Raw genomic sequence first — 27,659 nt, 5'->3', positions numbered from 1 at the left:
GAAATTTTGTCTGTTTCCCCCTCATCACATAGGCACCATGCAGGCCTGAGAACTCTGTGCCACACCAGCGGGGAGAGACAGGGGCAGAGGGGCAAGTGGTGTGGGGGCAGAGGGCGCTGCCCTGAGAGTGCCAGATGCCACATCCACGGGACTGAGCTGGCTCCTGGACCACCCACACAGTTCAGCTTCAAGATAATCAACTACAAGCTTATGTGCGTGCCCAGCAACCAACGCTCATGTGCCTGGGAGCCCATCTCTCTCCATCAAGCAGCCACACTCCCTTGGTTCCAGATGGAGCCTCTTCATTCAAAAAGATTTGAACTCAAGACTGAAAGCTAATGCTTTCAGCACAGGGGTTCTAGAACCATATTCCCGAGAACTCTGGAACAGTTGCTTTCAGAATAGTCTCTCACAGCCTCTTCTCTACAATTCAGCTCTTCCCAAACCTCAGTAATTCCCATCCCACATTCATGATTTTTGTCCCTAAATATTGTTTACATTAATCATTTTCCTTAAATCAACTCATGTACATTCATTTAATTTAAAGAAAGCTTTTCTAAAAACCTCACTACCCAACATGAAAAGCTAGTCTCCCTGCCACCAACAGAGGGTGACCATAAAAATACAGAGAATGAAACAAAGCCGTGCTGTCAATTCTAGCGGGCTGCTATGGCCGAGGGGCAGCTCTTGGTCCGTGGTCTGCTCCCTGCTTGTTAAGAAGGGCAATGGTTGGGCCACACGCACCAGCACCAAACCGAGCCTCTTCCCTTGATGTGATCCAGGATAGACTTTCCTGGAAGAAAACTCCCTTCGTCCTTCTCTTACCTGGAGGCCTGTCATCATCCCAGCCATTCCTCAATTGGTCACCTCCTCCAGGAAGCCTTCCAAGCTGGATTGGGCATCTCCTCTGTGCTTCCTCAGTTCCATAGGCCTTTCCGGACTTTGTACGTATCACCTTGGTTATTAAATTGCATCTGGGATCACATCACTCTCAATGAAATAGAAGTTCCTTACTCCTAGGACAAAACTTTACCATGGCCCACACAGGTGGCCCACTCCCTCCCCACCTCCACTTGGCCCATCGTCCACCTCTCTACCATCTTGAGTCCTTCTAGCATCATGATGTTATCACCGGTCATGGTGTCTGCCTTCCCCTGGATGTAGGCTCAGTGGGGGTCCGGATGATGGATGATATCTGTCCGTCCACCATTGGATCCCTTAGCCTGGCTTGCATGAAGGAAGGAGCCAAGCTGTGAGGGTAGTCTATCATTATCTTCATTTTCCAAATAGGGAAACTGAGTCACAGCACGGTTAGTGACTTGCTCAAGGTCACCCACCTAGAAGTGGTGAAGCCAGTTGCAAACTCAGTCCCCCGGCTCCGGAGCCAGCACAGGTCCTCACCCTTCTCACCGTCTCCCTTGCAGAACTTCTCTTCCTTTGTCAAGTGAGACTTGAGGGCTTTGCATGTAAGACAGACAGGAAGAGATGACAAACACACACAGACATTTGGGGGGCCCTAGAGGCCCAGACTAGCCCTCAGCCACACTGAATCTTTGAATGGTTTAGAATTTCCCACCAGACTGTGGCTACGGGGTCCCTTCGGAACCTCGTGTCATGCGTTCACCACCCCTGGGGCCTGAAATTCTACCAGGATGTTTCATTGCTCTCAGGTTTCATGTCTCTGGCTGAGGACCCCATCAACAACCCCCCACTGTCAGCCACTTCCTGGCTGTGAAAGAAAAAGAAAAAAAAGGTGTACTCACGGCCAGGGTTGCCACAGAGACGCAGAGTGATGATGAAGCCATGCCAAGCAGGGTCTCCCCAGCAGCCACGAGGTCCTGGAGGGCCCTGCCCTCCTCAGGCAGCAGAGGCTCCCCAGGAGATTCCCGCCCAGCCGGCTCCAAGCCCCTGGGGTCTGTCCTGGAAAGACCTTCAAAGGACTTGGCCGTTCTTGAGCAAGTGCCCGGAGGGAATCTGCTCTCAGAGTCAATTTAGCCAGCCACACGGGTGGAAGGAATTTGCTGTTTCTCTAACAGCTACCCCCTCATGATTTACACGGGGGCCACGATCCGAGGCCCCGGCTGACGATCGCAGTGGAAAATGAAATGCCAAGATCCAGGCGTCTCACTGGACTAATTACCCTCAATGAGACCCAGCTGGCTGAGGGAGCCAGTGGGGCCAGGGGAGGGCCGATCCCTGGGGATGCCAAGGCCTGCCATGGCCGTGCCTGCGGGTGCCTGTCACCTACCAGGCCCCGGTTGGGGCCACCAAGAACCCCAGGAGAGCCGTCTGGCAGCTCCTGAGACAGGTCACCTTCGGTGCAGTACAGCCAGGTAGGCCCAGGGAGGGCAGATCCCCAAGAGCCAGAGGGTCCCTTCTGCTCCTGGGGAGACGAAGGCCCAGATGACAGGACAGGCCCCATGGAGCCCCGGGGATGGCTTTGCACTGGTTGAAGGCCCTAGCCTCACCCTCCGGCTCATCGTGTCTTATTAGAGGCTGAGAGCACACAGTGGCTTCCAGAGGCCTCTGCAAGTCAGGGCCAGCTCTCTGGGCCGCCTGGAGTTGGTTAAATGTTTCCCAAGAGTCTGCGAGGTGCAGGCCCGTGCAGGGTGCTGGGGGCACACCGCTGGACAAAATCCAACCTGATCCCAGGCTTACAGCCTTGTGGGGAAGACAAACACCGCTACATCTCCCCAGCTACAAGCATGTGGTGCCACGGAAGTGCACAGAAGGGCATTTGACCTATTCCAGGCATCAGGGCCGAAGGATATGATGCACAGCTGAGAGCAGAAAGCTGAGTAGGGAGTAAATGGGCAAAGAAGGGAGTGGTGTCAGGTGGGATAGTGTTCTAAGCAGCAGGAGTAGTATATGCAAAGGCCCTGTGGCAGAAGGAAATGTAGGAAACTCAAGGAACGGAATGAAGCTATGCAGCTGGAGCCCAGAGCCAAGAGGACAGTAGTACAAGGGGAGGTTAAGGGCGGCCATGGGAGCTCTTGTCCCTTTAAAAAGGTGATTCCAGATATGACTCAGGAGAGATGAGGTGTCCATCAACATGTGTGCTCCTCTCAATTTCTCTCTGGCTTTTGGGAGCCTCAGCCCCGACCCCTGGAAAGGGCAGCTTTATAGACCACCCCCAGCTGCCTGAACCAGAGGAGGACCTGGGGGAACCCCATCTGGGGATCTTAAGGAGCCAATCCAGTAATCCCTCAAGAACAAGGTAGAGAATCATGGAGACTACAGGCAGATGGTGATGGGTGCAGGTCAGGGGCAGCCAAGGCCCTCAGTGACCTCTGGTGGAGGAAGAGGGATCATGAGTCACCAGCAGCCTCACCACTGGCCCACCACGCCCCACCCCCTTCTTTTCCCTAGGCCAGTGGAGCTGATCACAGTGGCTTCCCTACAGAGGTGGGCCCTGAAACAGAGGGCGTATAAGCAGATGGATGTTAAAGGATGGAGGAATGAATGAGCAAAAGAATGGCCCCAGTCTTCTCTCCTGAGCTGCACAGATCCCCTCTGGCCTTCCCCACTGGTCGCCCTGTGTCCTCCTGGAGCAAGGCCCTGCAGGGCAGGCAGACTGAGGTGTCACGGAGCAGGGCAGCAGGAAGCTGCCAGGCAGGCGAGCCTGTGCCCGTGGCACTCACTCCTTCCAGCTTGGCTCTGGCCTGGTTCCTTGGGACACAAACAGGTTTGATGAGTTTCTGGGCAGCTGAGTCCTCGATTTCCAGGAAAGCCAAACTCTTAGAGAGCAGCGGGAGCGAGGCCTGGGCAGAAGGAGGCCTCTCTCAGAACTCTTGCCTGCCCATCCTCGGGCCTCTCCCCTCTGTGCTCACAGAGCGTTTCCCTGGCATCCTGAGCAGAGGAGCTCCAGGCTGATGGGGGAGGGAACACCGCTTTTCCCACCTTCCCTAGGGGGAACAAGGAACTTAGGAGGGTGAGGGACAGGAACAGGACCTCAAATTCAGTCCTTGCCCCACACCCCTCTGCTCTGGTGGCAGTGTCAGGGAGCACTTACAAATGCAGATTCAGAGCAGGCTACCTGGTTCCACACCCAGCTCTGCCATTGAATTTGGGCAAGCTCTGGGCCTCAGTTTCCCCTTCTGGACTCACAGGGATAAGATGAATCTTAGCACACACAGGCCTTAGGAAAATTCTCTCTTTCTCTCTCTCCTCTTTTCTTTCTATAGGGATATATAACATAAATATACTAAAGGATATTAATTGCATGAATCTTAATGATACAGAGTGATCATCTTTCATATATGTTTACACCTGAGTATCCACCACTCAGATCAACATACAGAGCATTCCCAGCTCCTATAAAGCTCTCTCATGGCCTTCCCTCCCGCCTCCCGACCCCGGATGTAACCACCTTTCAGCCTTCTAACATCATAAATTAGTTTGCCTGGTTCTGAATTTCACATAAATGGAATCAGGAAGTATGTACTTTTTAGACATGGAGATCAGTGAACTAGAAACAAGAGTCCAGAAACCAACCCATACATCCCTGAGCAATAGATTTTTGTCAAGGATGCCAAGACCACTCAACAGGGAAATAGTCTTATCAATAAATGGTGCTGGAAGAACTGAATAAAGAATAAAGTTGGACCCCTGCCTCATACCATAAACAAAAAAAATAACTCAAGATGGCTCAAAGTCCTAAATTTGAAAACTATAAAACTCTTAGAAGAAAAAAACATGTGAAAAAGAAAACTATCAAAGGAGTGAAAAGGCAGCTGGGCTGGTGTGCCTCAGTGCTTGAGCATCGACCTATAAACCAGGAGGTCACAGTTCAATTCCCGGTCAGGGCACATGCCTGGGTTCAATCCCCGGTTGGGCACATGCGGGATGCAGCAGATCAATGGTTCTCGCTCATCGTTGGTGTTTCCATCTCTCTCTCCATCTCCTTTCCTCTCTGAAATAAATAAAAATATTTTTTTAAGTGAAAAGGCAATGCACAGAATGGGAGAAAATGTTTGCAAATCACATATCTAAAAAGTCTAGTCTCTAGAAAATATATAGACCTCTTACAACTCAACAGCAAAAAAGAGAACCCAATTTAAAAATGGGCATAGAACCTGAATAAACATTTCTCCACAGCTACACAAATGGTCAATAAGAAGGTGATAAGGTGCTCAACATCATTAATCATTGGGGAGGTTCAAGTCCTAAGCAACATGAGGTACTACTTCACACCCACAGGGATGGCTATAGTTTTTTAAAAGGAAAGAAAAATAACAAGGGTTGGTGAGGATGTGAGGAGAGTAGTGCCCGTGAACATTGCCAATGGGAATGTAAAATGATGCAATCTCTTTCCAAGTGCCTTGAAAGGCAGTTTAGCAATTTGGCTGGGAGCCACCAGAAGGTAAAAAGAGGCAAGGGAGGATTCGTTCAGCCTCCAGAACTGTGTAAAAATAGATTTCTGGCCCGGTTGATGTGGCTCAGTGCTTGAGCATCGACCTATAAACCAGGAGGTCACAGTTCAATTCCCGGTCAGGGCACATGCCTGGGTTCAATCCCCGGTTGGGCACATGCGGGATGCAGCAGATCAATGGTTCTCGCTCATCGTTGGTGTTTCCATCTCTCTCTCCATCTCCTTTCCTCTCTGAAATAAATAAAAATATTTTTTTAAGTGAAAAGGCAATGCACAGAATGGGAGAAAATGTTTGCAAATCACATATCTAAAAAGTCTAGTCTCTAGAAAATATATAGACCTCTTACAACTCAACAGCAAAAAAGAGAACCCAATTTAAAAATGGGCATAGAACCTGAATAAACATTTCTCCACAGCTACACAAATGGTCAATAAGAAGGTGATAAGGTGCTCAACATCATTAATCATTGGGGAGGTTCAAGTCCTAAGCAACATGAGGTACTACTTCACACCCACAGGGATGGCTATAGTTTTTTAAAAGGAAAGAAAAATAACAAGGGTTGGTGAGGATGTGAGGAGAGTAGTGCCCGTGAACATTGCCAATGGGAATGTAAAATGATGCAATCTCTTTCCAAGTGCCTTGAAAGGCAGTTTAGCAATTTCTGGGAAAGTGAAGTTACTATATGACCTAGCAATTTCATTCCTAGGTATATGCCCAAGAGAATTGAAAACATGTTCACACAAAAACTTGTACATGAATGTTCACAGCCCTCTTATTCATGATACCCAAAAAGTGAAAACATCCCACATGTCCATCAAGATGAATGGGTAAACATAATGTAGTACGGCCATACAAAGGAATATTATTCAGGTATAAAACAGAATAAAGTACTGCCCTGCCTGGGTTGCTAAGTGGTTAGAGTGTTGGCCTGCACACCGAAGGGTCATGAGTTCAATTCCCCATCTCAAAGGGCACATACCTGGGTTGCAGGTTCAATCCTGGGCCCCTGTGAGGGCATAGACTGGAGGCAACCAATTGATTTGTCTGCCTCACTCTCTTCTCCCCATTTCTCTCTTCCACTCCCTCTCTCTGAAAAAAAAATCAATGGGAAAGAAAATATCCTTGGGTAAGGATTAACCAAAAAACAAAACAAAACAGAAAAAAAAAGAATAAAGTACTACAACATTATGCTAGACACAAAAAAGCCCTATATTATATGATCCCATTTATATGAAATCTCTAGAATAGGCAAATCCATAGAAAAAGAAAGATTGATGGTTGCCAGGAACTGGGTACAGGAAGGATGGGGAGTGACGGTTAATGGATTTCTTCTCCAGTTGATGAAAATGTTCAAAGATCTCACAGCCAGAATATACTTTTAAAAAATCTTACACATTAATACTGGAAAGATAAAAACTGAAACAAACCAACCAAGTAGATGACAGTTGGGTCCAAGTTCCTCAGCTGATAGTGGTGATGGTTCACAACCCTGTGAATGTACTCAATTCACTGAATGCCACTGAATGATCTATATATATAAAAGGCTAAGTGACCGCCAGCCCTTCTAACTGGCCAACCGGCTGGTAGTTATGACTTGCACTGACCACCAGGGGGCAGACACTTAACGCAGGAGCTGCCAAGCTGAGGTGACTTGGCAGCAGCGGTTCTCGGGGTGACGCACCCCGGAATCAGAGAGGAGGGAGCCTGATTCCTTGTGGCGCCCCATGATTCCACCTTTGGTCTGTGGGTTATGTTGTTGTTGGGGCACTGTAGGTCCTGAATCTGGTTTACTGCACACTTGCATTTGCGTTCCACACCCTGTATGACAGCAACTTTGCAGAGTGTCCTCTTGCACTCCGGGACCCCTCGGAGCTGGTTTTGGCCCGATCCCCACAGGCCAGGCCAAGGGACCCCACCTGCCAGAGGGACCCCACTCACTCCACACATGCCCTTTGAGCTGCGCCACCACCCCAGGTGCAGCCGGCCGGGAGGGACAGCGGGAGGTTGGCTCCAAGGTGTGTCCGGTTCTTCTTGCCCAGTCCCGCCCCGCCCTGCCAGCCACCTTCTAATTAATTTCCTTTCAATGTGCACGAACCATGCACCGGGCCACTAGTATACTATTAAATGGTGATTTTATGGTATGCTTATTAAAACATTTTATTTTTAAAAGTTTTATTAAAGTATGCTCTTATAAAACTTTTAAACAAATAAACTGAGTTCTCTGTGTGTCTTTTTCTATGTGATGTAATACGAGAGCATGTTGTGGTGTGGATCAGTAGTTTACACTTATTGCTGTATAATATCAATGCACGAACATATTATCATTTATTTATCAATTTTCCTCTTGGTGGACATTTGTTTCCAGTTTGGGACTCTTATAAATCTGTAAACTCTTATACATGTCTTTTGAAGGATGTATGATGGACATTTCTGTGGTATATACCTCGGTTTGGAACTGCTGGCTCAGGATATGCATGCACTTTAACTTTAGTAGATACCGCCAAAGCGTGTTCCAACATGGCTGGCCCATTTTACACCCCTGCTACCAAAATTGGAGAGTTCTGTTTGTTCCACATCCTCATCAGCACTTGGTACTGGCCGTCGTTTTACTTTTAGCCATGGTGGGTGTGCACCTAACGAAAGTGTTTATTTGCATTTTTCTAACGAGAAATGAGGTTAAACATATTTCCAGGCCATTTGGATATCCTTTTCTGTCACTGTGAGGGCCTTGACCAGAGTGTGCCGGGGGTTAACGGCCCATTCGCCATACGCATGCGTGAAGGCACTGACACTGCAGTATTACTATGTTAAAGGCCCCTTTGCCCTATGCACGCACGAGAGCGATGACTCAGCAGCAGCACTATACATACCGCGCAAGCGCACCCTTATATAACCTGCTTATGTTAAGGTGGCACAGGCGTCACTAATTGGCACGAGGCCTCTTTTGTCTGAGCCTGTATATAAGCTGCCACTGACCAGCCAGTTGTTGGCTGCTTTGTTTGTCCCACCTACCTACCGATCCTCCTGTGTTCTGCCCATTTCCTGCCCCAGACGGGTCAAGTCCCTGACTGAGGAACTTGCTCCTAACAGTCATCTACCTGTTTTTTGTTTGATTGTTTGTTTTGGTTGTTATCTTTCCAGGATTAACGTGTAAGATTTTTTAAGTAATTCTGGCTGTCAGATCTTTGTCAAAATCTATTGTTGCCAATATCTTCTCCAGCCCAGTGCCTTGCCTTTTCATGTTCTTCGTGTTGTCTTTTGCTGAACAGAAGTTTTAAATTTTTATGAAGTCCAATTTACGCACTTTTATTTTATGGTCGGTGCTATGTGCGTCCTGTTTCAGCACCCTTGGCCTACTCCTTAAACATTCCTTGAATCAACCCCTCCTTTCCACCTACTTTGCCTCTGCTCAGTTCCTAGCTTCCAGGTCTTCCCTGGACTTGCTTCCCTTGTCCCCACCCCAATTGTTGTCCTCACTGCCTGATCTTCCTGCCCAGGGACAGGCTGTCTCATCACTGTGTCCCTGGGGCTGGCACGCACTAGATGCTCAATAAAAGCTTCATAAATGAAGGCAGTGTCCTGTGGCCCAGCTGGGGATCATTAAAACTGTCAATTAGTTCTAAACACTAGCTCATCGGGAACATTTGAGCAAAGCCAGGGAAGTAAAAAGTTTTGGAAAAACCAACAACATAGGAATGTTTAGCTTTCTCCCCAGCAGGAGCATTAATCACAAAAATGCAGACCTTGTTAGCATTATTTATTCCTGCTTTGCACCCCACCCACAAAGCAAGGAGAGCCTTTCCTCCCACATGCTGGTCATAGGAGCTCCCATCGGTTGCCCCGACCCCCAGTGTTTGCTCCTTCTCACTACAGCCTCTGACTATGGGGAAGGTCCGCGGTCGCCTTCTAGTCTTTCTCTTCGCCATGCGTGATGACATAGCATAGGTTCCTGTAGTCCAGGTTGCCACACACATCTGGCGGGAAAGCTGCAAACATCTGCTTGATCTGGGGAAGGAGCAGGGAGTCGGCCTAGACCAGGGCCAAATAAGGGCCAGAGCAAGGGGTCACCCAAGAGTGTCAGAGTGCAGATGGAGGCATGGCAGTGGAGGGCACGGAGGCCAGGGTCCCACAGCCTCCCCTCACCCCCATCCTTCTTGTTCTCATCAAAGGAGTCAAGGGAGACATCACTAAGAGTGATGTGAGTGGGGTGGGGTGGGGGTGACTGCTGAGAAGGGCTGGGCCGTGCTTTCCAGGAAGCCTCTTAGCAGTGCTCAGCAGCACCCTAAAAACGCCTGAGCTTACCTCCTCCTCACTGAACCGGTCTGCCTGGGTCATGAGCTTCTCTTTGATGCTGCTCAAGGAAGAGAAAGGGCCATGTTCAGGGGCAGGGCCACCCTGTGAGTAGACACACAGGTCACAGGGTTGATGAGGGCAGGTGGGCTTGGGGGAGGAGTCCTGGTCCAGGGGTACACCAGTGAAGGTAGGGAAGGGGATAGGGCTGGCGCTACAGCCCCCAGATAGCCACGTGGGCTCAGACGCCACTTCAGCTGAGCCTCATTTTCTTCCTTTGTAACACGGACTCTCCTCCCAGCATCAAGTGGGAACCAAATGAAATGACCTTGGGACTCTGACATGACCTTGGGGCCACTCAGGTGGTCCACTGTGCACTAATAATCAACTTCAAGGTTACTGAGGGTGGCCTCTTTGCCTTGGTTCTAGATGTCCTGCTGCCCCAGTTTGCGATGGCTGCTGCCGTGTGTGCAGCGTGCTACCGTGGACAGGTGCTCACACTCAGCCAGGGCCAGGGAGACCTATCCAGGTGCATGTCCTCATGGGCCCGCCCAGGGTTCATCTGCTCCTCATGGCCTTGGGAAGTGAGTGTCATTAACTCCATGTACAGAGAAAGAAACTGAGGTTTGGGAAGTGTCAGGATGTGTGGTGGCAGGGTGGGGCCCGGCCCCCTGGGTGGTCCAGAGCTGCTGCCCACAGGAGCCAGAGCGGCCTGGGCCCAGAGGAGTAGCCGGAGATGAGACATGCAAGGTGAGTCTGAGGCTGCGCAGGAGGGTCTGATGCCCTAGGCGCTGGGGGGAGAGGGGAGCAGGGGGCAGGGATGGCCTGGGGAGCTGAGGGGGCCCTGAGCACCAGAGGCCTGTGTCGCCAGCAATGGCCGGCCCCGCTCAGGACCACGCATACTTTCCGTTATTCATGTTACTGAGGACAGTCCCAGTTTCCGATTCCCCCGGCTGGGGACTTACACAGACTCAGTTTCAACCAGAGCCTCCTTGTGGCCTGACGGGTGGGCAGCCACATCTTCCAGGCCCCCTATCCCTGGGCGGTGCCTTTGGTTCCCAAATTGGGCCCCCAGAGGGTTCCTCCCAGCCCTGGCCTTGCCCTGGTGGAGGTGAAGGTGAATGGCAGACATGCCCCAGTGACTCCCCCAGCTCCTCCAGATGGACCCTCAGGGAGGGGTGGAGAGACCCTAATCACCCCCCTACCCCCAGGGAGTGAGTGACTCACAACGTTGGGAGTGTGGGATGGTGAGAATGTGTGAGAGACAAAGGAGACTGTCCCCACTTCCCCTCTGCCCCCTGCCCTCTCCCACCCCTTCTCCACTAAGAGATGATTCTAATAGGCAGCAAAACTAGTCTCACAGCCAATGCCTGAAGCGTCATAGTAATTGGTCCAAAAGCCTGTGCCTGGGGGGAACCTGGCCTGCCCAGGACCACCCAGAGACCCAGCAAGGCCTTGGAGGCTCTGAAGGGATGGCCCAGGGACAGCTCAGAGGTCAGTTCAGTGTCCCAGCCCCTGGACAGGTGGCCACTGCCCTGCCTGCCACCCTTGGCCCTGAGCTTTCACTGGGCTGAGGCTCCCAGGCATAGCAGATGTCAGTGCCCACACGTCTGTAATGCCAGCCCATAGCCACCTTACTCTCTGTGTTCCCAGCTGAGCCGGTCCCTTCCCATGGGCCCGCCTCTATCCTGATCCACTCAGGCCCTGAATCCCATTGGCTTTGGCCTCTGGTGTTTTACTTACCCATCCACTCCCCTCCATCTCAACAGCCAAGGCCTTCATGGTGGCTGTAACCTTCTCCTCTCCTCCTCCGGGCTGGCCTCCATGTTGCTCCTGCCTAACTCTTTCTCAAGCTCCCAGGGCAGCCCAGGGTCCAGGGCCTGGTGAGCGAGCTACCCCATACAGGCCCTGCCTGCCTCTCTGTGCTCAGTCTCCCCCACCCCACACCCACCCACACCCTTCAGCCGCAGCCCACTCCTCAGTAACCTTGCACACACCAAGCCCTGGCACTTCCCTCACTGTGTTCCTGCGTCTAGAATACTCCCTGCTTCAGCTCAAGCACCTTTAGTCATCCTTCAAGACCTGCCTCTCCCCCCCCCCTCGCCCCCGCCACTGGGAAGCCCTCCCTGATGACTTCAGACTCCCTACACACTTCCACACAGAAATGGGGACCCTGAGGCCAGAGAGGGGAGGGACATCGATGGCTGAGCTGGGCTGAGTTCTGGGCAGAGAGGAGACGGGGCTGCCACCCACCCGGACTCCACACTAGCTCCTTTACAGCAGAAGTTTCAGAGAGGGAAAGACCAACACGGAGGGCTGAGGGGACTTACAAATCCGCCTTGATGAAGCCTTTCCCTTCAGTGTCGAACACCTTGAAGGCATGGAGAATGGTCTCCTCTGGGTCCGTGCCTAGAAGCAGCACACAGAGGCAAGGGGGGCGCCCACATGGAGAGAACAGGCAGCGTTCAGAGGGGGGCTGGGGTGGGCAGGCCCCAGGGCCCCTACCGAGGGCAAGGGCTTGGGGAGCTTCCTCCCAGCTTCCACTCCACTGTGGAGGCGAGGAAAGGGAGGTTTCAGGGGAACCAGGAAGAGTGGTCATAGCCAAGGGCTCTGAGTGGTCACAACCTGCACAGCTGTGCCTGACCCTGACTAAGCACTCGCTACGTGCTGAACGTGCTGAGCGGCCCGATTTTACAGACAAGAAAATGAGGCGCAGCGCGGGTAAATGACGTGGCCAAGGTCTCACAGCTGAGGCTGCCATGTGCTTAGTGAGGTGGGAGGGCAGCTCTGGCGCTTTCTCATTATCCGAGATGCGCACGACGGGCTATGGGTAGAGAAGAAAAAGCACTGCACTTGGGGGACTCAGGCAGTGGCACTGGAGGGGTCTGTAAGCCTGTCCTGGACGGAGAGGGGGCAGGTGGGCCAACAGGCTGTGGGCGGGGCCGTGGGGAGGAGCATTCCTGGTTTTATCACCTGCATAGCATGGGCTTTAGGAAAAGAAGTCATTTGAAGAACTAGCTCTATTCCCACAAGGAGATTGAATATCCAGCCCCCTGGTTGTACAGATGGGGAAACTGAGGCCCAGGAAGGGAGGGTCTCACCCAAGGCCTCACAGGCTGTGTGAACGGCAGCAGGGGACCTGGTGACCCATATGTCGTGCTCCTTCCCCTCTGTCACACTGCCCTCCCACTCACCTTCCCCAAGGATGTCCCCTTCCTTCTTTCAGGCTTGGCTGTGTCATTGGTGAAATGGAGAAAAAGGTGGTGTTTGCTGCCCACCTCCCAGGGTCAGTTATGACAACGCACGGTAAAGATCTGGACTAACATTATTCCCTCAAGTCCGCAAACACATCTGAGCGCTCTGCGCCAAGCTCCGCCCTGTAGCTTCACTGTTTGCTCCCCTGGGTCCCCAGAACACCCCACATGGTAGGTACTGATGTCCTCAGTTTGTCAAAAGGAAGCTGAGGCTCGGAGAGTCTCTGTTACTTTCCTGAGATCCCCACTCATAAGGGGAGGCAGGATTTGAAGCCAACTCTTTGGATCGCCAGAGCCCCCTGCTCGTTCCACCCCTCTGTGCTGCTGCCCATCAGGCTGGGTCAGGTCAGCTGTGTCTCCCTCATCAGACTGGGAGCCCAGGACAGGATGTGTCTGGGTCATTGGGCATCTCTGAGGCTGGCCCAGGGTGACAAGCCTGGCACAGGGCTGGCCACGCAGCCACTCTCTTCTGCAGACTTTGAACCTCATCAAAGGGTGCAGAGTGGCTACACCTTCCCCTCGCTGTTGGGAGTCTCATGACAACGTGTCCTTGTCCTAATTAAAGGGCCGAGACAGTGCCTGCCTCAGCCTGGCTCCTGTCTCCACTGCCGGCTGAGCATGCAGCTCAGCCCGTTCGCATGACATGTTCAGCTGAAGCCCCAGTCCTGGCGTCCCTGCGAAAATGAGAAGAAGCTGCAAGCCGGGGACCCTGCCTGGCCTGGGGCAGAGCTCTTAGCTCAGTCATAGACCAACACACCTCCCTTCAAAGTCACTGGGTCACTGGCAAGAGTCCCACATGCCTTTCTCTGGGAGTGTCACCCCCGCCCAGGCCCCTGGGCTTCTGAGCTCTTCCTGAATGTGGTCATGGGCCCAGGAATAACCCTGCTGGCTGCCTGGAGGGGGCCCGATGGCACTCCTGCGTGAGCTGGACAGATCCAGGCCCCCGGCCTCCTCTCTCTCCTGCCCTCGGTCTCTTGTCTCTGACACAGGAGGGTGAGGCTGCCGGTCATAGGTCAATTGCTGGCCTCCTTTAGTCCAGAACCAGCCAGGACATTGTGTGTGGGGCTATCATACTTGCCAGTACGTCACAACCCATGAAAGCATTATGATTTTTTTTTTTTTTTTTTACCAAATAAAAGCTGTGCAGTTAGGTAGGATCATCCCTGTAGTGGGTTGAATCATGGCCCCCCAAAAGATATGCCCATGTCCTTATCCCGGGACTGGGAAATGTCACCTTAGTTGGAAAAGGGGCCTTTGCAGATGTCAAGAACGGATCTTGAGGTGGGAAGATGATCCTGGATTACCCAGGTGGGCCCTAGATGATATGACAAGTGTCCTCTTAAGAGTGAGGCAAGGGAGGCTTACAGAAAAGGAGGCAGTGGGCCACGGAGGCAGAGATGGGAGCGATGCAGCCACAGAAACTGGGAAAGGCAGCAAACAAGTTATCCCCTGGGGCCTCTGAGGGAGCAGAACCCGCCAGATTTCATAGCCCAGGCGTCAGAGCCGAGCGAGCACATTGCTGCGTTTTGAGCCGTCAAGTCTGCGGTCATTTGTTACAGCAGCCCCGGGAAATCAACACAACGCTCATGTTACAGACAGAAAACTCAGGTGCAAGAGTAGACAAGCCTTGGTCATCCTGGGGGCCTCTGGGGGGCTAGGTGTTGAACCCAGATCTAGCCGAGACAGGGAGGCATCAGGCAGGGGCACCCTCAGGGTGGGATGGCTACAAGGTCCACCTCCCAGGGCAGCCGCAGCTCAGGCTGGCCCTTCCCTCTGACCATGGACCCTCAAGCCCAGGGGTTGGCACTAAGGGGCAGAGGGCAGAGAGGCTGGACTCCCACCCCACCATGAGCCCCATGCCTGACGTGGCAATGGTTAGAGCCAGGAGCGGGGTCAGGTTCCAGCCCGACCTCTTTGATGCTGGGACACCTGGGGCAGTTGTAACGCCCTCTCTGGGCCCAAGTCTTCTCACTTATGAAGGAGCCCCCTCCATCCTTTCCCTGGGGAAGGAACTGTGGTCAGCTGCTATAGCTTCCAACCCCACCTCCACTGTCCAGCAGGCAGTGAGGCAGAGCGAGCAAGATGAGCCCAGGGGTAGGGAGGTGGCGGAGGCATCCTGATGGGGAGCAACGAGCTTTTACACAATTTGTCCCTCTGGGCCCCTCATGGCTCTGCAAGGTAGGGTTATTACAGTTACCACCACTCTGTGGTGTAGAGGCGGAAACCGAGGCCAGGCTGGGAAGGTATGTGTTCCTGGGGGTGACACCATGTTCCCAGCTGTGGTGTCCGTCAGTAGGGTGCACATCTGCACACGGGGCCCAGCCTGCCCACACCCACTCACCCCTCCCTGCCCAGGGCCACCTGGAGCCTCACTCACCCTTCAGCTTCTCCCCAAACATGGTCAGGAAGACCGTGAAGTTGATGGGCCCAGGGGCCTCCTTCACCATGGCCTCCAGCTCCTCATTCTTCACGTTGATGCGGCCTGGGGAGGAGAGGGAGACGCCTAGGAGCACAGTGAGGGTGAGAGCGGACCCTGTGGCGGGCAGCCCAGGAGAATAGAGTCCTGCAGGCTCTCAGCTCTCCCATCCACCCGCCCCGACTCCCTAAGGCCCCGACTCCCTAAGGCCCTGCCCACCTGCTGGGGGACTTTGGGAGGGGACCACATTCAGCCACAGTCAGCACTGGTCAGCCCCCAGCCTCACTGCACTCAGCCACCACCTCGGCCTCCTTGGGAAATAGAGCAAGTTATTTGTTTGCCATCCCCATTTGACAGATGAGGAAACTGAGGCTCAAAGAATCTGAAGCTGAGGTGCATAGGGGCTGGAAGACCTGGGCCTCAGACTCATTTGTCCCTGGAGATGGCAACTGGGTGGCAGGAAGTTGGGACTCTGGGATTCCTCTTGGTTCTAGGGGACAACCAGATCTCCAGGAGTTCAAAGCTCAGTCCAGACCTGACTTGGTTCTGCCCCTTCCCCAACCTCAGCCCCCACCCACTCAGTCCCTGAGGCCCTCTTCAGGTGCTCCCTGGGCCTGAGGGTGCAAAAGCCTCCCTGGGAGCCAAAGCCCAGAGTCCCGGAGACCTGCACACATCTCTGGCCTCTCCCCGACCTGAGGCGTCTCTTGATCCCTCACCTCACCCCCGCCTCCCACCCCTGACCTTTGCACAGGTGGTTCCTGCACATGAAATGCCCTCCCCCTTCCCTGGCAAGTCCTCCTCTAACAGCCAGGAATCCTTCCTGACCTTCCCTGCACCCCCAATGACACATGAGCCCCTCACACCGCCTGCCCCCAGCCGCTCACTCTTTCTGGAAGGCCTGTTCTGCCCCCAGCCCCCAGCCCCCACACTGCTGGTCACCCACCCAGGGCAGCAAAGGTGTCCCTCAGGTCCTCCTTGTCAATGAAGCCATCCCGGTTCTGGTCCATGATGGTGAAGGCCTGGCAGAAACATGGGCACTGAAAAGTCACCCTCCCACTCACCCAAGCCCAGCTTCCCTCCCCAGAAAAGAAACACCTCCCGCAAGGGGCTGTCCTGCAAACTGCTGCCCCAGCAACCTCAGTGCAGGCCCCTCTGGCCACCCCGTTACCCAGCTCAGCATGACACCAGAGTGACAGCGATGGCTAACCCACGCTGAGCTCCTACTGTGCGCCAGCATGCTGCTGGGCCTTCATGCCCATCCCTCATTGCATGTTCACAGCAACCCCCCTTTACAGAGAGGAAATCTGAGGCTCAGAGAGAGGAAGGACTTGCCCGAGGTCGAACAGCAAGCAAAGGCTCAGATAGAGAGGGTCATGCTGCCCGAGGACAGCAGTCACATCTGCAGGCTGTGAGGCCCACCATGGTGGACACTAAGAATAGTGACATCATCACCCCTCAGGGACGAGGGCCGATCCCACACCTTACTGGCTCCCCAAGAGCTTTCTATGGATTACACATCCTCCGAGCGGCCCCAGGGACACTGACCAACCTCTTTAAACTCCTGGATCTGGGACTGATCAAACATGGAGAAGACATTGGAGCTGGCGCCGCCTTCTGTTCTTTTCCGGGCTCTCCTCGGTGCCTGCGAGGGAGCGGGAGAGGCCTTGCAGAAGCCCCTTCCTCAGGAGGTCAGCCACTCACCACCTCCCAGCCCTCGCGCCCCTTCTCCCACAGCCCAGCCAAAGCAGACAGGCAGCTCCTAACGGAGCCTTGCAGACAAGCGGGTGGTTTCCCAGCCACGGCAAGAAGCCCACAGGAGCACCCACCCCCCGGGCCAGACAGCTGCTTTCTGACCTGGGCCCCCGGGCTCCGGAAGGCTGGTGGTCTGCGCCCAGCCTGTGAAGCAGAGAAGGGCATCTTTTCTAGCATCAGACCCCAGACGGGGCCCACCTCCTCTCCTGCCACCTCCCCAGTGTTCTCAGGATAACATTTCGACTCCTCAGCCCTGTGAGATCTGTCCTTTGTCCCTCTCCCAGAGCTTCCACCTCCATTTACCTGGGTCCTCGACTCTGTCCCAAACCCGCTTAGAGCTTTCTTCTCTCCCAACATTTCCTCCTGCCATTCCCACTACCTGGAGTACCTTCCCTGCCTTCCATCTGGCAGCATCCTCATCCTCTAGGCTCAACTCCTCTGCCACTTCCTCTGAGAAGCCTTCCCCGATCCCCAAGCCAATTTAGAGCTCCCCCCGATTCTTCCTACCAGTCTAAGGCAGCCACATCCCGTATCACAGACCACGCTGTCCTGCCATAGCACTGTGTCTGTTCATCTCTGAGGTCCCCTGCCCCACCCAGGCTCAGAGTGGGGATCGGTGTGGCAATAGCTCTCCAAAGCTCAGGGGTGAACTCCCTAGCAGGTAGAGCAGGCGACCACCCACATGGAATAATTCCAGGGCTCCTTTCAGGATGCCATGGTGCCCCGAGTCCACGATTGAGCACTCACTGAACGCTCTCAGTCCTCAAGAACCCCTGAGGAGGCGACCTTGCCCTCCGCAGCCATCACTAGGGTCCCCATGTTCAAGGAGTCCCCGAACTGGCTCAGAGGTGGAACAGACACAGGCTTCCCGCTCCCACCTCACCACCCCCACTCTTGCCTCCAACTCAGCCTGCACCACCCTCCTGCCAAGCTCGGCTACCCATCCCAGAGCATGGGCTTCCCGTGCCCCCACCCCCACCCCCACCCCCAGTGCCTGTGTGGTCTCCCCTCCTCCAGCTCGCTCCTGTCCCACCACCCAACTTCCCCACCCCTGCACTCGCCCCCACTTCCCTCCGGCGCCTGGGCTCAACTCAGGAGCAGCAGCTCGGCTGACTTATAATTAGCTTTTACTGGGTGCTTTGTCTCCACTAATCCTTTGAAAGGGGGGCTGGCAGGGCAGCCAGGACGTTATGATGCCGTAAAACCTCTGTAATATTTATAAATCCCTTCAGACATCATAAAGAAAAGAACCTCCCTGCAGAGTTCATCTCACATAATTACATATGCATTTCCCTCTGATTAATAAAAAGGATCACTTCCGTCTGTGGGATACTCTGCCCTTTCTCTCCTCAGACCTGCTCTTGGTCTGGGCGCACCCATCCCTGCCTCACCCAGCTTTCCATGGCCATCTTGTGAAACATTGCCCTGCTGTGTGCCAAGCCCTGTTCTGGAACCGCCAAAAGGAGGACCGCATAGGGGGAAACTGAGGCTCTGGGCCTTCTGATCTCCCAGCCTGGACCCTTTGCAACCCAGCTGACTTTGGAATTCCCTTTTATAATGTGCCCCTAAGATCCCCTGAAAAGACCACCTCAGGGCAGAAGGGCGTAGCCCAGATCTGAGTTCTAATCCTGCCTATGGTATTCACAGCCTCTGTGATGTTAAGAAAATCAGTTAAGGCTCTAAGCCTCAGTTTCCCCATGTGTGCCTAGCTCCAGGCATCAGGACATTTATTAGGTGCCTGCTGATCTCCAGCCAGGCCCTGTGCCCCAACTCAGGGACCCAGAACTGAATCGGGCCCCATGCTTGTCCCCAAGGAGCCCACAGTCCAGGTACTGAGAACACAGAGCAGCCCCTCAGCCACTGGGACCCTCGGGGCAAACCTCCCAGAGCAGGTGGCCTCTGAGCTGGGGCTTGACGGCCAGTCAGAGTTCTCAGGCCTCGAGGGACTGATGAGGGTGGGTGAGACAAAAACAGTGCTTGAAAGAACAGTGCCCTTGGGAGCCCCCAGGGAGACCCAAGAGTGGCGCACAGGGGCACGGAAGGACAGCAGGGCAGGCCCTGCAGGGGCTGAAGGACCTGGAAGCAAGCCCAGCAGGCTCCAGAGGACCCAGGCTGTCCTGGAATCCCAAACCGACCCCCAAGGAGTCATGTCCCCTCAGCAGGAGCAGAGCTGTGAAAAGTCTAAGCCCGGCCCACCCTGTCTCCCTCCACCTTCCTCTTCCTCCTCTTCACCTCAGCAGCCCCTACCCAATCCAGGGAAGCAGACCCAAATCAGGACCCACATGGATGGACTGGCCACCCATCAAGGGCAGCCCAGGGTGCTCGAGATGCAGGCATGACATCAAGGGTGAAGAAAAGGTCAGGACTAGGGCCATCAGCTCAAGGGCAAGGACGTCAATGAGAGGAGTCAGGTCAAGGTCAGGGTGAGTTCAGGGAATAAGGTAAAGGTCAGAATCACAAATGAAGTCAAGGTCACAGGATGAGGTCAGGGTCAGGAAGCAGGGCAGCCCTAGCCTACCATGGTCTGGCGTGCTCCCTCGCGCTGCAGCAGGCCTGGGGCAGCTCAGGGATGGCTCTTTAAATAGTGTTCCAGGTCCGGACAACAGTTTGAAGGTGACAAAAGACAGGACGGAGGCCTCCCTGCCAGACACCTGTCTGGGACATTCAGAGTGGGTGGGATTGTGGGATCCAGAGACAGTCTAAGCCTCAAAGCTCTCCACTAGCACTGGGCCAACAGGATCTTTGTAGCTAAGGTCCCAGGGCCCAGGGCCCAAGAAGGGGCTCTTGGCTAAAGACACAGTAAGTCAAGGCCTGGAACCAGCTGGGAAGATGTGGCTTTGGGCCATGCAAGGTCAGGAGAGCTCTCAAGGCAGGGCCAGCCGCACCAGCTGGGGACATTCATAGCAGCATGGCCCGACCGCTTCAGCTGTGCAACTCTGGGTAGGACACCATCCTCCAGAAGGCTCAGTCCTCTCATATGAAAAGTGCATAGCACATGGCACCCCTGGGTCAGTTCTTGGAGAGGGTTTCTGCACCCGCCCAGCCCTGTGGTTGAGTGCCGCCATCACCCACCGCAGCCCTCCTCAGGGAGTTGAAAAGAGACAAAAGAAAAATGGAGGTGACTCTGACAAAGGAGAATGGAAAAATCAAATCTCCACCCCACTCTGGCCACAAACACAGATCTGGACATGGTCCATCCTCACTAGGCTTGGCCCAGCCCAAGAGTTCAAGCACATGTGCCAAACTGAGCCTGCACCTGCCTCTGGTGGCCCCCGTGTGTCCAGTGCCGCCCCATCTGCCCAGCCAAGTTGGCCCCCGATCTGTCTGATCGGTTGCCAGGGCCGGCAGTGCTGGGCTCAGGCAGTGAGCCCACTGTCCCCAGGCACAGGACAGCTTAACTGTCCCCGGAGCTGGCCTCAGGCCTCCACGCCCTGGTAAGGCTCATCTCCCCCTTGGGGCAGGGAATGTGATGGTGGTTAGAAGAAGAGTAGCAAACATTTATTCAACACAGAAAGTCAGGCTGTGTTCTAAAACGTGCTTTCACATTCAGTCCTTACCCCATTTTCCAGGCGAGGAAACTGAGGCACGCACAGGTGAGTCACTCGCCCAAGGCCCCGCTTTCTAGTGGTTCCAGAAAGAAGCTTCGGAAGGTGCTGTCCCTCCCAGTGCCCCCCTCCCAGAGCCATCCCAGACTGGCTGACTGTGGTCAACCCCTCTGACCTCCCTGAGACTGGTGACGGGACCCTCCGCCCTGAGCTGGGGCCAGGCCTTGCCATGCCCTGTCAGGGACCAACCACAGGCTCCACAGCAGGCCGGGGCGCAGGGGACTGACTCTGGGGGCAGGAGCCTGGATTCCAGCCCCAGCCCCTCCTGGGCCCTCTTCCGGATGGGCTGTGTGAGCAGGACAGGTGCCTGCCTGTTCTGGGCCTACATGGAGGGGCAGGTGGCCGCCCAGGGGAGCAGAGATTTTCTGCCCTGTCCTGGAGCTTGGCCCAGGTCCTCCTGGCTCTGGGCTTGCTGAACAGGAGAGATGATGCCATCCAGGGCTATACCTCCTGCTTCCTGCTGGCCCGAGGCCTCCTCACAGAGGGACTGGGTGCCCCTGAGCTCCTGCCTCCGGGGATCAGGACCCTGGAGGGGCTCCCGAGGGCCAGCCAGTCTGCGGGAAGCGGAGGGGGCGGGAGGGGGGATGAGGGAGGTGGGGCTAACTCACAAAAGTTCACAAGCTCTTGGCAAATCAGTCCTGACAGTTTCCTGCCCTGGCCTCCTTCTCCTTCACGTTAGAAAGCAGGAGGAGCTGGGCAGAAGTCTGGTGGAACTTGTAGAACCCCCGGGAGAGAGGGTTGGGAAACATTTGTCCCTGGGGCACAGGGGAGGGGTGGGGATCAGGGGTTCTGCCCTCACTGTGGGACCTTCACTCAGCAACACCAACACACAGACCCTCAGTTTCTGCTTCTGAGAAATGGTGCCAGCAACCTGGCCCCGTGCTGTGGGGAGGAGGTGGGCACTGAAGGCAGGGTAGGGATGTGGAGGGCAGACCCCCCACGTGGAGGGAGTCCTTAATGAAACCTCACTGCCACAGTCCCCCGTCAGCCGGGTGGGCGGTGGTGAGTCTGTTGCCATCACTGGGTCACATTGTTTGGCTCAACTGACTCCTGTGCCGAACTGACTACTGTAACCACCGATTCTTGGGGTCAGAGAGACCCCTGAGGGGTCTGTGCTCCCGGCCAGGAGCTGCTGCGAGCAAGTAGCCTCAGGACTGGAATTCCAGCTTGGCTCCAGTGAGTCAGAGGAGTGCTTAGCCCCTTGTGAAGAGCAGCCCACATTCCAGACAGAGGGCAGCCCAAGGTGCCAGGGGTGACCAAGCCGGGAAGGGAACTTGAAAGAGACCAACTGCTTTAAGATGCAGCCACCTCCCTGCCAGGTGACTGCTATCACTCAGAGCACTTGGGAACAAGCTGGGGCAGGTGACCTTACCTGTCAGCCCTCGCTCCTAATCTCTTGCCACGTACTCCTCCTGGTCAGCAGCCTGTCCCCTGCCCTCTCAGGCCTACAGCCCTCAGTCCCTGCCCCAGCCAGCAACCACCTTGACCTCCACTGTTTACAAATACCTCCCTCTGCCTCCCTCCTCAAAGCCGATGCCCACATTGCAGGCTCCCTTCTCTCCCCGCTCCCACTGGAATCATTGTCTCTCTCTGACCTCCACAGCAGCGTGAGGACTACCTGCCCGTCTGCTGGCCTGGGGCCTCACACCACTGCCCCACCCGGGGGCCTCCAACCACGTGGCCTCTAGGAGCACAGGGAGGATCCATCGGTCCACCGAGTCAAGCCCTGCTAGATCCCAAGGGTCCTTTGCAGCCTCCCCATCAATTGGCCCTCGCTTGCATACCCCCTTGGATGGAGAGCTCACGATTTTCCAAGCAAAATGCTCGTTGATTGTCCACTGTGGCCCTACACTAGGTGTTCTGGGGGACTAAGAACTCATCCTTGACAATTCCTGAGTGTGGACCATGTTAGTAACCCGGTCAGACAATGTGTGCTTTTACTCATCCATTCATCCAATATTTATTGGGTGCTTATCGAGTGCTGGGCACTGCAGACTGGTGGTGAGCAACAAAATGGGTGTGGTCCTGAGTGAGGGGACCCATGGGAAAGTGCTTCCACTCGTTCAGGAAGGCGTTATGGGCTGGGCTTCAACAGACTCGGCCTTGGAGGATGAGGAGCACACAACAGGAGTTGCCATTGCTCTGGGAGAAAAGCAGGTGAATGTGTGAAATACCCCGGGCACCCACAGAGCTGCTCAGATATGTGGGCACGTAGGGTGCAGGTCCAGGGTCAGGTGGGAGAGGGGTGCGGGGGAACAGGGCTGCTGGGAAGTGGCAGCCCAACCATTGAGAGGTGATCTCCAAGGCCCAGGCAGGGCCCCGCCAAGAGTTCTGACCTGGCTTCGAGGCGCCTCTTTTCCTGATTGAGACTGCCTGCTGGGCAGATGCCTCCTCCAGCCATCAAACCCACAGCTATTTTTACAGCAGGATGCATGGCCACAGGCCCCTTGAACAGGGCGTGTCTCCATGCCTCTGCAGAACGAGGGAGCGCATTTGAGGGAGCGCATTCGCCAGCCCTCTTGGCCGCAGCTATAAAACAGGCAGGATGCATTCCGGGAGACATTCTTCTTAGCTTTAAAGGCTTCCACGTCTTTCTAAATGGCTCCAAATTAGAGGAAGGCTCCAGACAGGGGGCGGGCCTGGGGAGGGAGATTGGGAAAAGACAGACCTCCCCTAATTGTCCTCAAAATCTTAGTCGTCCCATCTGGTAATTAGAGAGTTGACAGAAGGGAATGGCAATTTCCTTTGGGGTAACAAGGAGAAAAAGGCTAATTGGCTCTAAGTCCGGGTGCTGCCTGAAATATTCACTACAGGGTGTGGGCTGCTCTGGTCCTGGTCACTTGGGAGTGGGGGATGCCTCACCCACATACGGGGGGTTGGGGGTACTATGCCAATAGTGCCTGTTGGATGTCTCTGGGCTCAATGCCAAATTTACTGGTCTAGATCAGTGATGGTGAACCTATGACATGCGTGTCAGAGGTGACACATGAACTCATTTTTTTTGGTTGATTTTTCTTTGTTAAATGGCATTTAAATATACAAAATAAATATCAAAAATATAAGTCTTTGTTTTACTATGGCTGCAAATATCAAAAAATTTCTATATGTGACACGGCACCAGAGTTAAGTTAGGGTTTTTCAGAATGCTGACACGCCGAGCTCAAAAGGTTCGCCATCACTGGTCTAGATTCTGAGTGGGGAAGGTTGGCCTCAGGGAACATGCATCTCTCTGGTAATAGGGCTCTGCCTCCCAGGGCTTATTTGGGGAGCCCCCCGGACCTTCCCCTTAGCCCAATCTCTGATCTCATTAATGAGGAAGCGACAGATAGGTGGGAGATGGTGAGAAACAGGTATCAGAACCCCGACCTCCTGAGCCCTGGCTTGACTCCCCACTCCCGACCACTAAGGAAGGTCTTTCCCACATAATCACATTGTCTTCCTCAGACCTGAGAGAGTGCAGAGGTGGACAGGGCGGTCTGATGACCAGGCACAGCCAGGAGGACCCACGAGTCCAGGGGTGGAGGTGAGAGGCTCACAGTGCAGCATCACTCCCTAAAGAGTGATGGTGACTTGTCCTCCCAGCCACAGTAGCCACAAGGCAGGTCGGACCTAGTACCAACTTGTGCTGAGGAGTTGCAAGGACTAATAGCAGCACAGGAGCAACCTAGGGATTTGTAATTCACAGTCAGCTCAACTCAGACATGTGTTGTAAAAGTGAATGTACTAGTATTCTTGGGCTGCATTAATAGAGATCTGGGTCCTCAATCCAGGGAGGTGATAGTGCTACCTTCCACTGACCTACATGAATAACCGAAATCTTATGCTCGGTTCTGGTACTGTGCTTTAGGAGGAGGACCTTTCGGAGGATAGCAACATTTAGTCACATGAATTATGGCTGAGGGGCTGAGGGCTCCCAGCTGGAGAGGAGCAACCTTGGTGGGGGAGTGTAACTGTGGCAGCTGTGTCTGTTCATCAAATGGGCTGGGCCTGTATTACCCACCCAACGGGGAGCAGCACTCAGCTCTGCCGCTTCCATCTTCCTTCCTCCTGGTGTTTGCGGCCAGGCTCATAGCCCTCTCCAAGCTCAGCCCCTTGAGAAGAACGTTCCCTTTGTTACCCCATTTAAATGCCACTGTTTGCGTTATTAGCTATTGCTACATAACGAATCGCAAAGCAGGTGCTGTTCTCACAGATCCTGTGGGTCAGAAGTCCTGCGGGTCAGGAAGGGCGTAGCTAGAACAGCTTATCTCTACTCCACAGAGACCTCTGAGACCTCAGGGAGAAGACTCTAAGGCAGGGGTGCTAGATGGCAGATGCTAGAATCATCTGAAGGCTTGACCACTCCTGCATTAGGTGTCTGGGCTGGGAAGACTCCAAGTCAAGGACTGCTGACCAGAGTGCTCACAGGGGCCTCTCTCTGGGACTTGAGCTTCCTCATAGCATGGCAGCTTCATGGTAGTGAGACTTCTAATGCGGTGGCTTAGAGCCCTATCACAAATGTCCCAGCAAATAAGGCAGAAGCTTCATGGTTTCTTGTGATCTAAGCTCAGAAGTCATGTAGTGACACTCCTACCTTACCCCTTAGTCAAAGCGGTCACCAACGCCTGCCTGCCCAATAGCAGGGAGAAGTGATATAGACCCCACCTCTCAAATGATTGGCAGACACATTACAACGGCCACTCCCACCTGCCCTGGCTCTGGGGGCTCAGGAAGTGGCCTAAGGTCACAGACCTGGAGGGTAGAGGAGCCAGATTTCAGACCTAGGCCTGAGGGACTCTGCCCAGCAGCTGAGTACCTGAGCCCAGGCAGCCACGGCACTCACCTGGGAGGAGACATCCGACAGGTGGCCACTCTCTCCAGGGGGGGAAGGCCTGAGTTGGAAAGGGGCCAGAGCGGGGACGGAGGTCAGGCCTCTTTTTTCTGCTGAGAAAACCTCAAGGGTAGGCTCCACCTTCGTCCTATGCCAGCCCCTTCACTCAGCCTGGACCCCGGGCCTTGCCCTCTGCCTCTCGGCATCCACATCTGCCCTCCGCAAGCCCCTGAATGTTGCCTCCTATCATCTCACTCTCCTTGACATCTGGGGAAACTGAGGCTCAGAATGGTTAAGGAATGCGGGGCCAGCAGTTTCGTCATCTTCCAGCTGGCTCCAGCCCCTTACTCTTCCTGCCATATATGACCCCTGCCTCCATGAGTGGGGCGACGAGAGGGGCACGAAGGGTGCAGGTACATGCATCCTCCCAAGCCCCACTGGGCATTTCTGGGGGGACTCGGAGCAGAAGAGAACCCTGGGGTGGGGAGAATCTAAGAGGTCAGCCTGGAGGAGGAGAGAGGGGACAAGTGGAACCATGGTGGACAGTGGGGCCAGCCCCCCTGGTTCACAAAGTATGTCCTTTTCTTTCTCCTAAGAGACAAGCAGACCTTATCCCCTTGGACAGCGGGGGAAACTGAGGCCTGGAGTGAGGACGGTTGGTTCAAAGTGCCACTGTAAGACTTACTAGCACATCTTGCCCTCAAAAGGAAACCTGAACCAAACTGGGTGGTGGGGGCAGTCCAGATGGGCCTCCTCCTGCCGGGCATCCTGCAGCCGACAGTGGGTCAGGCTTGGGCTTGGGGCCTCCCCGGGCCTGGAGGCTGCCACGCGGGCCCAATTTGCTGTGCTAATGTGTGCTTTTGGCTGCTTGGAGCCTCCTCACACCTCTTCTGTGAGCAAGGCCATCGGCAACAGAGGAGACTATAATTATGTCAAGCCACACCCTGCTGTCCTAGCTTAGCAATTAGCCAGGTTGCCCAGCATCCAGAAGCTTCCACCCAGCCCTGGCTCAGGGTGGGGTCAATGAGAAGCTAGGACTGGGGGTGGATCACTTTTTAAATTCCCCATATATCTCCCCCCTCTACCCGCTGTAGACAGGGCCCCCTTCCCTAGCTGATCACCCATCACCCCAGCAAGACCTCAACTGCCCTCCAAGAGAGATCACATGCACCCCTCAAGGCAGGGCACCCACAGGGAAGGAAACGATAGGGACCTCATTCCTCCCAGTGCTCAGTGCATGGAGTGACCTGTAGGGGGACCAGCAGTACATCCACAGTCTGCTTTCCAGGGCTCTGGAGGCTGTGGAAAGACTAGGACTGAATTTGGAATCAGATAGACCAGTGGTTCTCAACCTTCTGGCCCTTTAAATACAGTTCCTCATGTGGTGACCCAACCATTAAATTATTTTCGTTGCTACTTCATAACTGTAATGTTGCTACTGTTATGAGTCGTAATGTAAATATCTGATATGCAGGATGGTCTTAGGTGACCCTCGTGAAAGGTCGTCGACCGCCAAAGGGGCCGCGATCCACAGGCTGAGAACCGCAGAGATCGCCCTTCGAGACCTGCCGGGCTTGCCTGCGGGTGCGCATCACTTAATTTCCCCACGGTCTTCGTTTCTTCCCCTGTACCATAGAGTCGGTCACATATCCTCCCAAGCTTGTCATGAAGATTAGAGCATTGTGCCTGGAACATGATTGGTGCTTATAACTTGTGACTGCAAACTCTAGGTTGTAGTCATTGGTAGAGGACATGGGTGCCAATGACAAGGTCCCCCCATCCCCAATTTCAAGACCACATAGCCCAACCCTCCTTGGGCCCAGCCTATGTGTGGGCCGTTAGGTCACTGAACTCCCAGAGGTGAATTCCCAGGGAACGCTTCACCCCAGAGCGGGCCTGCACCCCAGCCCCAAGCATGGCAGCCACCACAGACACGCCATCATTAACATCTCTGGGCTGTGTTTTCGGTTGATCCCTCCCACAAACGGTGGCTCACCCACTCGGGCCAGGGCTGCATCTGCCTCTGTTCAAGAATCAGATGAGCTTTGGACTTGCCCGGTTGTGGGGAAGCTGTTTGCTGATACCTCTGGTAAGATCAAGGAAGTGGCAGCCTCGTACTGGGGAGGTTGTTGGGTTGGGAAATGTGGGTCAGGGTGTGTG

At 54.5% G+C, this 27,659-nt stretch overlaps 1 protein-coding gene across 4 annotated transcripts; it reads right to left on the bottom strand.

Annotated features, from left to right (window-relative positions):
* Positions 1 to 9,112: 9,112 nt before the first annotated feature.
* On the bottom strand, positions 9,113 to 18,067 carry MYL10 (myosin light chain 10). 4 transcript variants are annotated; one of them, XM_015570279.1, is made up of 8 exons: positions 17,388 to 18,064; positions 17,187 to 17,228; positions 16,882 to 16,974; positions 16,276 to 16,351; positions 15,294 to 15,419; positions 11,993 to 12,071; positions 9,675 to 9,723; positions 9,113 to 9,377 (listed from the first exon to the last, which is right to left on the bottom strand). In XM_015570279.1, the coding sequence occupies exons 1-8, from the start codon at positions 17,439 to 17,441 to the stop codon at positions 9,279 to 9,281; spliced, it is 618 nt and encodes a 205-aa protein (XP_015425765.1). In that variant the 5' UTR covers positions 17,442 to 18,064; the 3' UTR covers positions 9,113 to 9,278. The 4 variants fall into 4 exon arrangements, 3 of the variants coding, with proteins under 3 accessions (XP_015425765.1, XP_015425763.1, XP_015425764.1); XM_015570277.1 differs by having other exon boundaries at positions 17,187 to 18,063; XM_015570278.1 differs by having other exon boundaries at positions 15,294 to 15,398; positions 17,187 to 18,063.
* Between the last annotated feature and the right edge of the window lie 9,592 nt (positions 18,068 to 27,659).

This window comes from Myotis davidii, unplaced genomic scaffold (genome assembly GCF_000327345.1).
Source record: "Myotis davidii unplaced genomic scaffold, ASM32734v1 scaffold726, whole genome shotgun sequence".
NCBI classification, from domain to species: domain Eukaryota; kingdom Metazoa; phylum Chordata; class Mammalia; order Chiroptera; family Vespertilionidae; genus Myotis; species Myotis davidii.
This window is presented reverse-complemented; position numbering and strand designations above follow the sequence as displayed.